This window comes from Porites lutea, chromosome 13 (genome assembly GCF_958299795.1).
Source record: "Porites lutea chromosome 13, jaPorLute2.1, whole genome shotgun sequence".
NCBI classification, from domain to species: domain Eukaryota; kingdom Metazoa; phylum Cnidaria; class Anthozoa; order Scleractinia; family Poritidae; genus Porites; species Porites lutea.
The window spans coordinates 8,058,512-8,074,016 of NC_133213.1; the positions used below are offsets into that span (position 1 = coordinate 8,058,512).

Sequence of the window (15,505 nt, forward strand, 5' to 3'; positions counted from 1 at the left end):
TTTGTTAAATCACTGACAACAGTTACAGTAAAAGGTGTGTAAATATTTTGTAATTTGAAGGTTCCATTGTCTCTCTTAATTTGCTGTGATAGAATCGTATATGTCTGGATAGTGTAGATTACCAAGTTGTACCAAGTGTTTTTAATAGACGCCACATTCTTTCGATTAGGTACGGCTTTTGATCGAGGGCGGCGTTAAATCAAATAAATACGGTAACCAAATGGAAGTAAAACTTAAAGAAAACACATCAAACCTCAGTTTTTTATTGATTTTGATTTCCAGATTAGAATCCATATTCCCCTCTAACGTTAAGCCAATGGCGGCCTCTTCGAGTGTTCCCCAAAATCTCTTTTGAATATCCACAAATGCGGTCAGCGTAAGGGATGCACTCAGACGTGCTTCAACTGTTGCTTCTGCACTGGATACAATCTGTTCGAAAGGAACCATTGAAGAGCTATACTAAGTAAAATTAAGTTGTAATGAATCTGAGCTATTTCTTCCTTCTAGTTATAAAATGATAGATTAGTTGCGATATTATGGTGCTTTAATTTTCGAATTTCCCGCCATTATTTTACATACATCGAATTTTTAAATGTCTCGTGAAAACAATAAAGCTTCTTTCAAAAAACATATTATAATTAAACATTGCTTATTTGTTATGTCATTATAATTAAAATTTCAATTTTGATATCAATCTTATTCCCTTTGTTTTCTTGTAACACCATTAAAATTGAGGAATAAAGTGAAATTACAAATTATGATTAAGGTGACTCGACCCAGTTTTTTGGGGGGGATACCACCCTACTTTGAAGCTCTCTGGTATCCCCACCTTTACTTTTATCGTAAGTCTAACACATAGAATGGATAACATATCGATCAATCTACAATATAACATAAAATTTTTGGCGATCGGAGTAAATGTCACGTGGTTATAACGCCAAGCCCCTTTGAGGTCTGAGTCGAAAATCTGCTGTTGCCGGCATTTTTTCCTGAAAATCTCTCGGCTACACATAGTGCGCATTAGTGCCTTGCGCTGAACAGAGTTTCACCAAAATCGTAAAGACCTAATTCGAGAAATTCAGCGGTTTCCAAATTTAGGTCATAATTTACGCGAAAATGATAAACAAACTTTACACGATTATATTTAATAAACTATGAGACTTATCCCTTTATTTTGGGGATCGTTATAACAGATGGGTCCTTGCAAGTCAGCAAAACGCTTTAGGGCCTTGTAAATGTGCGCGATTTTGAGCAACGCAAACATATAGAAATTATAGTTTTCGCTATTTGTTGACGTTTGTCAGCGTTTAAGAGTCCTTCTCACGAAAAAAGCATTTTCTTAAAAATTCGTAGTTTTTTTTCCTTAAATTTTTTTCAGGGCCACAATTAATTAACTAACTACCCGGACTCTGAATTTCATGGTCATTGAAAAACTGTGACATTGTCTTCTATAAGCCCAAACTTGAGTAAACATTGAAGATTTTTAGCGTTTTGGCTGAGTTTGTGCTTTGGGAGTTGTCTATTGTTTCTAGTCTGTCATTATACAGCATTCTTGTCCAGCACGCGTGTAAACCTCTATGTATCACGCGATGGCCTGTCTCACTGTACCAAAATTATCATATCTCTCGGTGAGCATTCGGAAGTCAGCCAAGCGTGGTCATTGCACGCGTGCTGAACAAGAATGCTGTATAATGACAGACTAGAAACAATAGACAACTCCCAAAGCACAAACTCAGCCAAAACGCCAAAACCTTCAATGTTTACTCAAGTTTGGGTTTATAGAAGATAATGTCACAGTTTTTCAATGACCATGAAATTCAGAGTCCGGGTAGTTAGTTAATCGATTGTGGCCCTGAAAAAATTTGAAGGAAAAAAAACTACGAATTTTTAAGAAAATGCTTTTTTCGTGAGAAGGACTCTTAAACGCTGACAAACGTCAACAAATAGCGAAAACTATAATTTCTATATGTTTGCGTTGCTCGAAATCGCGCACATTTACAAGGCCCTAAAGCGTTTTGCTGACTTGCAAGGACCCATCTGTTATAACGATGCCCAAAATAAAGGGATGAATCTCATAATTTATTAGACATAATCGTGTAAAGTTTGTTTATCATTTTCGCGTAAATTATGACCTAAATTTGGAAACCGCTGAATTTCTCGAATTGGGTCTTTGCGATTTTGGTGAAACTCTGTTCAGCGCAAGGCACTAATGCGCACTATGTGTCGCCGAGAGATTTTCAGGAAAAAATGCCGGCAACAGCAGATTTTCGACTCAGACTTCAAAGGGGCGTGGCGTTATAACCACGTGACATTTACTCCGATCGCCAAAAATTTTATGTTATATCGTAGATTGATCTATATGTTATCCATTCTATGTGTTAAACTTACGATATAAGTAAAGGTGGGGATACCAGAGAGCTTCAAAGTAGGATGGTACCCCTCTCAAAAAACTGGGTCGAGTCACCTTAATGGGAATATACCAAGTGTAATGCCGACAAAAGCTTTCTTTGATGCACTTTTCAGAGCTGTGATGACCTAGCGTAAAAACACTACTACGATCAACTAGAAAAGACAAGAAAGAAAAAACAAACACTTGACCTCGCACCCCCCCTCCCCCCTTCCTCTAAAGTTTCTTTTTTTCTTTTTTTAAAATGCCATTTTAGGTTAATTTGTAGGTTAACAGGAAAATGACTCGCACACACACAAAAAATCATCTTTACTACATTTTATAGCAGAAGGGCGAACGTGGAGCTCAGTGCATGGATCTAAGGAAATCATCCGTGCATCCGTCCAACAAATTTTGGCTATCGATATCGTTTTGTCCCTTCAACCATGTAAATCCGAATGCGTGTTGTTTATTGTTTTAAGCATTTAACAGAAGGTCTGACTCTAGCCTTGGTTAAAAAATGTATACAATATAAATAGCTCGGATTTTTTTACCGTGTGCTTTATTTGGCCAGTGTTGAAAACTTCCAACGACTTCTGGTTATTATCCGTTGAACGCCTTTTCCGCCTGTGGAAATTTTGTAGTTTTTCTTCCTCCACAACCGTGCTGATTGTTCCGTTTTCATTAAAATTAGCAGAAATAACTTCCACCAGGAAAAGGTTTCCACTCGGGGTTACCTTTATAACCTGCAAGGATGAATAAAGATACATATTCCAATTAGCCCTTGGACGTACACTCAAAGTTTTACCCCCACCCTGGTACAATGGGGAAGGGGGGGGGGGGGGGAAAGAGGGTTGATGGAACCCCATCCCCAGAGTTTTTGAGATGAGGCTGTATTTCGAAACGATTTTGCTTTCCTTAAATAGTCTTTAATCTTGTCAACAAGATGGGGTATATTTTATGGGTGTTGGCGCTGTTGGAGGCCTGTGACCTCGCCAACAATGGTCGCCATCTTGACCGCCACCTTGGACTTTACCAAGAATTAGAAGTCAGGTGAAAACCGCGATACATGGCAGTTTTTTTGTGCTTGACATGTAAAATAACACATAAATAAGCACTTTACATCATGTCATTAACAAGCCTTACCTTAATTGTTGAAAGAAGTTGAAAACGCGTGAATTTTGAATCAAAAATGGCTTGACCACCTACTACTTATGACGTCATATCTCGCAACCATAGAAACTTACCATCACTAAACTTGTCTTAAAATGTGCGAGAGGGATAAACGAACAGCCATTGTAAACCTCTGGTGCTAATGTTTTATCCTCTAGGAAAAATACTTTCAAAAACCTTTGTACGTCTGAGGTTTAATATAGCTTCCTCAGTCATTTTTAAAGTTCATTCATAGAGTCGCACCGAACAGTAAGACGTAAAGCATTCTGAAATAAGGAGCCTATAAAGGCTCATTTCTCGAAAGTCTAGTGGCAATCTTTAGGCCCCGACGTTGTAATATATGACTATTGTTTGCACACGCTGGAAAGTTCAATGGTTTGGAAATTAACGCAATGCAACGTTTAGTTCAGGGGCACCCGAAGACTTTTTTTCTGTAAAATAACTGTTGGAAGGAGCAAATATTGCCTACAAGTTCCTAAAGGTCGAGAAACGCTAAAACTTGCTGGATAATCGTTTCATTCGTCTATTATTTTCCGAGTCCACGATCTGCTCTGAGTTTGCTCCGCTACATATTTTAGAAGGGGAGGGGAGGGGGGCGTTCGTGGGCGGGGGGGACAGGACTAACCTGTCCTGGACCATTACTTATGAACGTCAGAAAGTTCATCGATGACATGAGTATAAAAACGCTTTTTGTGTGTGCCTATTACAATGCTTCCACGGACTTAGGGCGTTTCACGGGCACCTAAAGACGTAAACACAAACCATCCGGTACGGTGCCTCTTCGGATATATCCTGTACTTTCAATGCAAATTCCACCAAAGAACCTCATTTCGAGTTTAGAGGATATGTTAGCAATCAAAGTTCAAAAGATTACGTAAATACCTAACAAGAGGCAGAAAAAGAGTTCATTCTTGTTCTAGGCTTTTAGATAACGGGGACGGCGCAAAGAAGAGAACCTATTTTCGCCCAAGTCGCCCACAGCTATCGCCTAGAACGCCTAGAGCAAACGTCAGACGTTATAATCACTGAGCTTAAACATTCTGTTTAAATTGGTATAAACCACAGGGAAAAATAATAAATAAGAAACAAATAAATGAAAAGGTCAAGACATATGCAAGGGAATACCTTAGCTATGAAGCCATTGCTTGGTCTTCCTACTATTGAATCATTTACAGCAAACCGTTGGGCAGCAGCGTCTATCGGTGTTACTATTAGTCCTAAGTTGTTGTTTCCGCCATTACAATATGCCGACTTGGTAAGAACTCGCTTGCTTTCTCTTAATCTAGTTGGTCAGAGAAATATAAAACCAGAAATGCTTCAAGGCCAAAAAATTAACTGACAATATTTAAAAAAATATATACAACAACAAGGTTAAACGTAACCAATTTTCTTATTCTAGTCTCTGCAAAAAATCTATCGGCATTTACAAGTCTGGCCTAGCCTGCGAGCCAGTTCTCCAGGGTGCTCTGGCGGCGGGGCTGGAAAAGGAAGGAGAGCCACGTGCCGAGGGTAATGACGTCATTAATAATGTCTTCTCCGCCAATCAGCATTTCGCATCGACTTTTTCGATGCAGATATTCAAATTCCAGAGACGTAGTATTGCAAGCTCTCCTTCCTCTTTCCGTCCCGCTGCCAGAGCGCCACGGAGAGCTTGCTCGCAAGCTAGTCTGGCACGATAAGTTAAACCCGGGATTGCGAGTCAGCTACTCCAGTTAGTGGTCCAAGCGGGATTTGACCCAGGGACTTTTGCCAGTCCAGGGTGCTGACCATTTGGCTGCCTCCGAAAAAGTAAACAAATAAATAAAGACCATTTAGATAAAGGACAATGATCGTCAACTTATCAACAACAGGCACCCTAAAGATGGTTTGGTTGCAGAAACTAAGTCGATCAAAGTATGCCGGATCTATCTTGTAGTTGACTTCCTCCCTTTAAATGTGTCGACGGTTAATTATAAGCAGTTCTGTTGTGATAGATTCGACAAAATAAATTATTGTTTAAGGGAAATGATTAAGTGTTGAAAAGGTCAGGTTCTAATTAGTGGTGTCTATTCCTTTTCCCACCACCTTCTACATCGCTGTAGCTCCTGCTGCAATGAAAGGCTGCGAATATGTCAGTAAAATTGCTCACAATAGTTCAAGGTTTTGCAGTCTATAAGGGCTCGTAGGCCTGTTAGTGCCAGCTCTCCAAACTTCCAATTATAAGTTCGGTCTGACAAAATACTGTGTTGTTAAGTAAAACAACCAAAATTTAGTCTCTATCAAGAGTAGGACTTTTCAGTAAAAAGTGGTGCGCTGTCAGACCAAAAAGAGCCTGCCCGGTAATGTGATCTTAATAAGAATAATCTTGAAAATGATAGTTTACCATAACACAGAGATTTCTGGCGCGTTGATTGGTCGAGCGCTGTGGTCGATAAGAGTACAGGTCATGTGGAAATGACGTGATGGTGGCGCAGTTGTTTTTTCTCTTTCTCGTCTCGTACGCGCGATTTCCCCGGAATTCAAAGAAAATGGACATAAAAAACTCTCACTTTTATTCGAAAAACAAACAGACAAACAAACAAATCAACAACAAATTTCCATGTTTATACTCTTATCGACCATAGAAATGACGACAAAATGTTCAAACTTGGCAGTGAAACCACTCGCCTAGGGCTCGTGGTTCCACTTGAGTTTTGAACATTTTGAGGTCATTTTTATGGTCGATAAGAGTATAGACCATGCAAATTTGTTGTCGATTTGTTGACTTCAGCATTTGTGGCAAGTTTAGCCTTTAACGTGATTTTGGTATTTTGAAAGTAACTTACACGAGATCACCCACCGTTTAAAACTGATAGAAACAGAATTATCTTAAATACTTACATTGAAAAGAAGTAAAGCAAACTAATTCATACCCAGTACTATTCCATTGTGAATTCTCGTGGCACCGCTGGAGTTTTGTCTCTAAATAAAGTGCGTCAGCACTGGTGTTATGAGTGGCAACAACAGTCTCAATAAATCCATCACTTGAATTTGATACCACGATATCGCCCGTCCTGGGTATCGTTTTGTTATTTTCAATCACCAAGTAGTAAGAGTATACAGAAACTCTACCAACGTCGTAGATGTGTCCAAGACATTTGTATACTACTACAACCGAATTAAAAACAAAAAGGAAGTTAAAGATCGGTTGACAAATCGATTAAATGACTAAACAACAAAGCAAAGGGGCAGTTTAGGGATGGATAATAATAATAATAATAATAATAATAATAATAATAATAATAATAATAATAATAATAATAATGATAAGATAAAAAAAAGAAGAAATGCTTTATTATAATGCAAAAAATAGATCAGCTGAGTGTAAAAAAACAGCTGATTTAAACCTATATGTGCAGCAATAAATCTTTTCAAGAATAAGGGACTGTGCAATAATTATCAGGAGGGGGGGGCCCTAAAACCAGAGGGGGGGGCCTTAAGTTAAAATAATGGAAAGGAGGGGGGGCTCTACATTAGATTTCTCAAGTAAGTCGAGGGGGGGTCTTAATTAAATTTCACAAATTCGATAATGAATAAAAATGAATAAAAAAATAATGAATAAAAAAGTAGTACATAGTAAAAAAGCAGAAAGACTAATATTTACAATAAAAAAGGAACATGATCGGATTTTTTTCAAGCAAAAACTTTAATAATAAAGTGAAAATTGAGTAAATTACTTCATCAAATAACAGTGAGCCTGCCGAAAGGAACAAACAAGGTTCATTTGAGAAAAGAGAGAGGCAATAGCTTTTCTTACCATCTTGCAGGATTGTAATGCGGCTGCCATTAACTGTAATGTTGCCGGAAAGTAGATACTGCATTTCCTGTTCGTCCGGCGAGTCTTCCAGGGTTGCTTGGTCATCTAGAGGCTCTACGAATGTCTCTTTCTTGAAGTCTGCATAATCAATTACGTCATCTAATCCTGCAGGGGCACCCAGCATTATCTTGAAAGGGCCTTTTTCAAGATATGAAAAACGTCAATTTACAAAGAATATAAACCTTAATTATTTTTACTAGCTTAACAAAAAATAATTCAATTTATCGCTTGAGCGTTTTAATTGAATAAGGAATACTGAGTTTCAAATTTGAGGACTGATTCTCTTGAAAGAGGCAGACATTTTATGGGTCTTTGAGAACGTTACATAAAGAGAATAGTAAGAGATATATAGATCCTTCTCTATGGTAATGGATCAAACTTGTTTTAGTAAATTGATTGAATATGCCAGCTGGTACTTTCTCTCTATTGATATCATACAATAGATGGCTACAATCTCTGAAAAAAAAAAGGCTGGGTAAAGAAAGCCAATTCTATTTAACAAAGCGTAAGATGATTTCCTTAGACTTGTGAAAAGTAATCATTAGACTTAAGGCCCCTTTTTTGTGGAATTAAGATGAATCTTTGTTCGAAACGTCTTGGCACAATTTCTTCAGTCGCTGATGCAATAAGTTAAAAAAGGAACGAGTTATGAATTGTATACTGAAAGTAAAACACAACGCGGGGCAGTGTCGAATCTTAGCGATAACTAAGAGACTAATAGACTCCGTGTGATATTTAAATACGCCACTTGCACATCTCCCATAATGCACCTTATTTGCCCCCAAAAATTTTGCATAAGCGCTGTTTTCAAATTGTCTTGGGACGGCTGCAATACCCAGGAGAAATGAAAAACAAAGTTTAACGCAAACGTTTTTGTGGTGGGGGGAATAAGGTGCACTATGGGAGATGTGCAAGTGGCGTATGAAAGAGTTGAATCAATCATTACATCACACCAAGATATTTAAGATATTAAACGTATTTCGCACACTGATGTCCTTCATTTAGTCAGCGATCATACCGCCGTTAAGTTACTAGATTCCAAACAAGGCACAAATTCATCAGAAATTTGAAGAACTTTTATGAATCTTCTTTTATTCAAGACTTTAAAACACTACCATTTGCAGCCTCTTTTGGAGTCTCCGATCCGGACGAAAAGCTCGAGATATTAAATTCATTGATCAAGGGATGTATCGATAGGCATGCACCATTAAAATTAACGAAGGTCACTCGACCAACTGCACCGACAACAAAGATCCAGCCATTGCAGACTTCAAGGAACAAAGAGACCGCCTACGATCTGCAGCAAGAGCGAGTAACAACAACAAAGAAACTTGGGAAAAGTTCCGTGCGGCCCGTAATCGCCTTAAAGAATTAATTAAGTCGACCAAGAGAAACTTCATGGAAAGAATGTTGTTATCTAAGAAACCAAAAGTGTGGAAGGTAATTCACCGTATCCTACATCCGAGCCCGCAGCGAATAACTATGCAACCGGACTAGCTAAACAATTTCTTTGCATCCACGGCCGAACGCTCCATTCCCATCAACGCCCACCATGTTGATGATTACGCCTCAATTAAAAACTTGATTCAATCAGTCCCTGCAAACTTTGATAACGGGTTTCAAATCAGGACCGTTACTCTCAGAAAGGTCATCCATGACTTACGCAACATTCGATCAGACTGTTCAACTGGTCCTGATAAAATCCCTGCAAACATGATATAAATGATTGCAGATTATCTGGGGTCTCCACTTACTCAAGGTGATCTACTCTGGACATTTGCTGGGTGGATAGGATCATAACCTTGGTTTTGTCGTTGTTAAAGGCGAGAGTACTCTCCCTAGACCAGACACGTAGTTTATTAATTGATTGGTAGATAGTGTTTCTACAGTTATTTATGTCAGATATTTTGGCGTGATTGTAGATTGTTGTGTGGTTCGCATACTGGAAGCATTGGACATTTACGTTCTCCTGAAGATCAGCAACATAGATATTGAATAGCACAGGGCCCAAGATGGAGCCTTGTGGAACCCCAAAATTCACGTTTTTAACCTCTGAGCACGTGTCATCGATCTGTACGAATTGTTTACGATGCATAAAATAATTGAGTGTCCATATCAGGAAGTCCCTAGAGAAACCTACTGTAGTTTACTCATCTTGGTGATAAGATATCTCAAACAGAACGTATCGAAGGGTTTGGAGAAGTCGGCTAAGATCATCATAGTTACCTCCGAACGTTTCATGGCTTTTACTATGTTGTCTCGTATAGCTTGAAGTACAGTAGTGGTCGATTGTCCCTTCCGATAGGCAGAAAAGTTAATGTTGAGAACATTGTTCTTAACAATAAAATCAGACAACGGACGGAAAATCAGTCGTTCATAAACCTTTGAAAGCACTGGTACTATAGATATAGGTCGTAAGTCTTTCTCGAATTTGATTTGGTTCCTTTTAGGAATCGCGCAGATGCGCACGAGCTTCCAAGAAGAAGGAAAGTACAAGTTCTTGATGCAGGTGTTGAAGACATCTATAAACTAGAACGTACTAAATCTTGCAAAATGCTTGGAGTTCACATCAATAAACATCTTAAGTGGGACGATCACATCAAGCACACGGTATCTGGATGCTACGCCATTCTATTAATACTAAGAAAACTGAAATATCTCGCCAAATATGAGCTTATAAAGCAACTAGCACAAACATTTATTTTTGTCAAAACCAGATTATGCCGATCTGGTTTTTTACCTTCTACCACAATTCTTACTTCGCCGTTTGCAACGAGTTCAATTTGCTGCCGCAAGTTTTGTACTCGGTCACTATGTTAAGAACTTTCGGGATGTACTTAAAATCGGATGGCTTCCAATCAATGAGAGAAGAGATTTGAACCTCCTGAAATCATGCTTTAAAGCTTTGCATAACACTGAGACTTGGCCATCAGATTATCTTAAAATTTTAAAAGAGAAATGCCGCAAGGAACTGTGCTTAAGCAATTCGATTAGATTACTGTTCCTGACCGAAAACGGCACTTTCCAAGATAATGCGTCGAGGCTATTTAACAGTCTACCTGAAACTATTAGTAACTGTGAAGATTACAGAACTTTTTAAGACTTTGAAGGAATTTTTCTTGTAACAGAGTACAGAGTGATTAGTTAGTTTTTACTGTAATTTCGATTCTGTTAATCCTGCATCTACTTTTAACTGTATATTGCATAATTTGTAAATTCAATTTTTATTTCTAATTGATGTACTTCAACAGGGAAGAGCCACCCAGTGGATCTGTTAATAAACCATTATTATTATTATTATTATTATTATTATTATTATTATTATTATTATTATTATTTTTATTATTTAACGTGATCTTTCATTTCAAGGTTTACGTAGGCGTAAGTCGCGGAATCAAGCATTCTAATCCTAGGTATGTAGGGCATTTTCTTTTCTTTTCCTTTTTTTTTTGATGTTCGGAGTTAATTTACTGACCCTTTACCATTCGTTGACGTTGGCAAGCTCATGATTAACAAGTGATTGGAGTTTCGCCAGATTATTATTTGCAAATATTATAGTTATATTGCCAACAAATAGATAACAGGCAATTAGCGAAGGGGACTTGTAAGTATCATTGATGTAAAGTAGAAGTATGAGAGGTCCAAGAAATGAGCTTTGCTGCACGTCTCACAAGGTCGTCAGCCTCAGACATGCCGTTATATTTTGTTTCCGGTCACTTAGGCATAATCTGAACCAGGAGTTGGTTACTCCCTTAATACCGTAATTTTTAAATTTAGCTAATGGAATCTCATGGTTAACAGTGTCAAAAGCCTTCTTTAGATCGATGAAAGCATCGCACGAAAATTTTCGATCGTCCATATTTTGGAGTAAGTGTTTACAATGTCAAGTATTGCATGCTGAGTACTGTGCTTACTGCGAAAGCCATATTGCAGATTGTAGAGGGTATTTTATGATGCTTTTTTTTCTCACAAAGTCTGGCATACATAGGTTTTTCACGTGTCCTGTTTTAGGTTGAGAGCAGTGAAATTTATCTTTATCCCAGTCTGAGGTATAGAAGAAGTTATTCCTTGCTGTAATTGATTTTCTTACACCAGCGGTCAGCCATTGTTTAGCAAGGAATTTTTGATAACGATTAGATATACTTCTTAAGGGGGCGTTTAATGTTAATCGTCTCGTTGACGCATTTGTAAGATCTAGAAAAAGATTGATTGACATCAGTATGGATGCAAAAATTATTCCAGTTAATAGTCTGCAAATCGTCAATGAAATCCTATGCATTTAAGCTAGGTTAGTCACGGATCTTAGGCCTAGAGTCGAACTTTTCGTAAGACGAACAAAACTTAGCGAGTTGAGTTCATGAAAAGTTCGACGTCTCGTGGCTCAGTTAAGTTCGTCTGAATGAGTTTGGATCTCCCAACACGTACTTAACTATGCGACGATTTTGACTAATAAATTCAAAATTTGTAAGATATTTTCAGCCTCGTTCAGGAGAACATTTATTAAAATTACTTTTTGGTCTGATTCATTTGATTGGCTGAACGCGTCCTAAGTTCAACGTCTGACCCAACAAACGATCTTAACTTAATTTAGGTCGACCCAAATTACAGTTTGGTTCGTCTTACAAAAAGTTCGACTTTTGGCCTAGGCCTTAGATTTCTTATTTTGGGAAGAGTAATCTACAGTGTGATGTCATTATGTATTTTTGGGAGAAATGATCTTTTGTGTCGTAGAAGATATTGCCACTAGCTACATTATTATCAGCATTATTTATAAATGTATTGTCAATTAAAGTTGCTGAGTTATTGCCATAAACTCTAGTTGGCTTATCAATAACGAGGAACATTGAAAACCTTTGCACCGTTTCCGACAAGGTTTGACTGTAGCTACAGGTTTTATATTTTAACAGATTTATATTAGATTTATGTTATTGGAGGCAGATCAAGATAATGACCTGCCCCACTCCAGTAATGACTGATAATAATGAAAGATAATGCATACCATCCGTGTATTCTGTGACTATTTTGTGCATAATCCCACCCGCTTGAGGACTGCACAATATGTTCCCCTCTCCAACATTCAAGACTTTTGAGGTGACAAACACAGGCGAAATCCTCTCTGCTCCTTCCAAGACCACTGGACAGGCATAAATAATCGTTGAATTTGGTTCCACAATCTTAACATTCTTAGCAAGCTGCACATTGTTAACTCTCTGGGAATCCGTGTAGTCCACTTGAACTTGTCCACCTGGACAGTGAGTCTCATTCCATGCCCTGCATCGACCTTCGCCCTGTATATTTTGATGGTAAGTGTTAGTGTTGTTTAGACTATTCTTTCCGTTATTCAGGCCAGTGCTTGGTGTGCCACTGTACGGTTCTTATACGATAGAAAACCTATCACAGAAGAGGGCCTATTACGACCAAGGTTTTCGCCAAGCGTTATAAAACAGCGGACCCAGATCATTAGTCATAACTTGGGGATAGCAAACATTTTGGAATTTTTAATGACGACCTCGGCAGTACAGTGGATTCCTGGGTATTGATATCTAGTTGGCTTGGCGGATATAAGTGATGACAAGACGAAATACCTGTAATTTGTTGTGATTGTGAAAGTTCTAGTGTTTGCGCTCAGTACAGGCAAGAAAAGCAGCTACCCTCTACCCTCTACCCTATCAGTGCAACTACTGCAAGGAGGTGTTTCACACAGCAACGGACGTTTCTTTCAGTTTGCGAGCGAGCATCTTTGCTTTCACCCTCGGAAGCACGGGAGTAGGTACCCGGGACGACGGCATTTTCATGGGCGAAAGTTCACAACGAGAACAGAAGAGTCCCTAGGCAGCTATTCTAACCCAATGAGTTAACCCATTCGCCCCTGAACGGCCCTGTAAACGCTTATGCGGATACACGTCCCTTGTATCGCTTTTGACTTTGACAGTTTTAACGGTCATCTAACTATTGAAGGGGGAAAAGGTCTTTCGAACCATACCAGAATGAGCACGATTCAGGCAACGAGGCCGGAGTTAAGAGCAAAAAAAACATGCAAAGTTGATCCGAGAATTCCAATGAAATTTCTTGTTCCACTACCCACCCGCACCTCCTTCTATCTTATCCTACGATCCTACGATCCTAGAAGCTTTCCCAAAACCATTTTCCACCTAAATAAAGCGTAGTAAATGCCCAACAACAGAAAAAGATCAAGCCAAGGGAAAAAAGGGGGAAAATAAAGGGATGGAGGGAAAAGAGAAAAGTCAAAGTCAAGACTGCTGTGGTAATTTTAAGCCCCCAAAATTGGATTTCAGCGCATGATTGATCTTCGGAAGCTGATATTTTTCATCTGGAACAGAAGGCTGCGAAGTGCACGAACTGTAAACGGCTTTTTGGTGAGATTTAGCGCTTTAAAGAGAAGCAATGGCTAGAAAACGGCTCGACTTTTCGGCAAAATTCCCAGATGAAAATGGGTTATAATCCAGAAGCATTTGAAGGTTTCGTTCTTGTTGTAAACGGTCGCCCACAAAGATGTCCCCGTGCCTTCTAACTGCTTCTGGGTCCTCCGAGGATATTCGCTTTGGGAAGTTTCGACTAATTAAGTGTCAAAGGTTTTATCCATTATTTTAATTACCCTATATTTCAATCACGTATTTAAACTCATACACGACTCGTCATACATTGACTTAAGGACAGTGAATGAGATATGAAGCCACAGCTCCAAAACCATGCGTCAGGCTGGCATTATGTCTGCGGTAGACGCAACCTAAAGACAGTTGACGCCTTAAAGGCTATAAACCTTTGACATGAAAACGTCAGATCTAGAGCCTGCAAACAAAGAAAATGATGAGCACCAACGCTACGCCATTTTACGTTTTGCACCATCTTTGCCTGCCACGCTGAATTCCAATAGGACGAAAGTAGTCTATTGTAGACCTGGTAAACTCAAAACCCTGGCCAGGTTATAAGAAATTCTTACAGCAGTTTTGTAGCATTTTTCCAGATCTTTACACTTTTGACAGGACTCTTTGGTTGCTCTTCCATCTTGGAAGTTGCACTGTTTTCTTGTACAGTCCACGCTCTGTAAAAAGTATATTAAAAAAATGATCAAAATAGTTAGAGTCAAGTAGACTGTTCTAATATTCTATTTTTTTCTGTTAAAAAAGAATTATTGGTCCTTTAAATTCATTTAAAGTTATCGTAAAACACCTTTCCCCCCGTACAGATGATGACCCACTGATATATAAGAAGTAATTAATATTTTCGGTATTTGCAAAATATGAACTCGGATTTAGCAATATTTCCTGACTTAGTTAATGAACTCACAAATATGTTGCTGGAACATGGATTCTCGTTTCCCACAGTGTAGCAGTGATAGTAAAACCAGTCAGGACAGTTTAATTTTGGAGGTCCATCAGCAAAGCCCCCAACGCATGAACTTGAGCTGTCACACCACCCACAAAATGGATCTGTCACGCAGTCAGTACAGCTTTCGTACTTTCCGCAGTAGGAATACGTACAACCAAAACCCTGTAATAATTTAACAGAAATAATAAGAACTTAAACTTTAGCAGCTTCCCTATTTCTGTCTAATTATGTATTCATTATTTTTTGCAGTGGTTCAAAGTTTGTTGTTTTCGTGTTTACGAAACAAAGAAACAAATCTTCATTTCTGGTAAGCAATTTCGACTCATTACAATCTAATTTGCCGATACATGAGAATAGAACATGCACATTTACAACAAGACACTTATTTACAAGCAGATCGAGTCATATTATTTTATGGGTTGCAACTTGGGATGTAGCCTTTTGTGACTTTGCTCGTCGCTCTTCAACAGACGATGGTGTTGTGTTTCTTTTTTACACAACTTTCAAAATTTTCCACAGCAGCCTAATTCAGTTACCCACACTTAAACTTTCATGTATTTGATCGATTGCGTTTATCTCTATTCTTTTCGATATGAGTCTCAGCCCATACAATGTAAAGGCTTCTGGTGAAAATCTGTCCCTGATTCTCTCTGATCTCGCCATTATTGAAACAACAAAAGAACCGGGATTCACAATTTTCGTCAATAGTCAAGAAAGGAGGTCCTAAAAAAATGTAATGAAAAGAATATAACGTTACAATA

The 15,505-nt window shown here is 38.5% G+C and overlaps 1 protein-coding gene across 1 annotated transcript in view; it reads right to left on the bottom strand.

Annotated features, from left to right (window-relative positions):
- The window catches only part of LOC140922315 (uncharacterized), a 61,320-nt gene that overhangs the window by 32,971 nt on the left and 12,844 nt on the right, over window positions 1-15,505 (bottom strand). The window contains exons 7-14 of the mRNA XM_073372309.1: window positions 14,703-14,906; window positions 14,356-14,457; window positions 12,394-12,682; window positions 7,335-7,532; window positions 6,451-6,685; window positions 4,685-4,841; window positions 2,941-3,132; window positions 212-429 (exon numbers count right to left, since the gene is read on the bottom strand). Coding sequence (XP_073228410.1) covers window positions 212-429; window positions 2,941-3,132; window positions 4,685-4,841; window positions 6,451-6,685; window positions 7,335-7,532; window positions 12,394-12,682; window positions 14,356-14,457; window positions 14,703-14,906 — 1,595 coding nt within the window. The remainder of the gene's footprint in view (window positions 1-211; window positions 430-2,940; window positions 3,133-4,684; window positions 4,842-6,450; window positions 6,686-7,334; window positions 7,533-12,393; window positions 12,683-14,355; window positions 14,458-14,702; window positions 14,907-15,505) is intronic.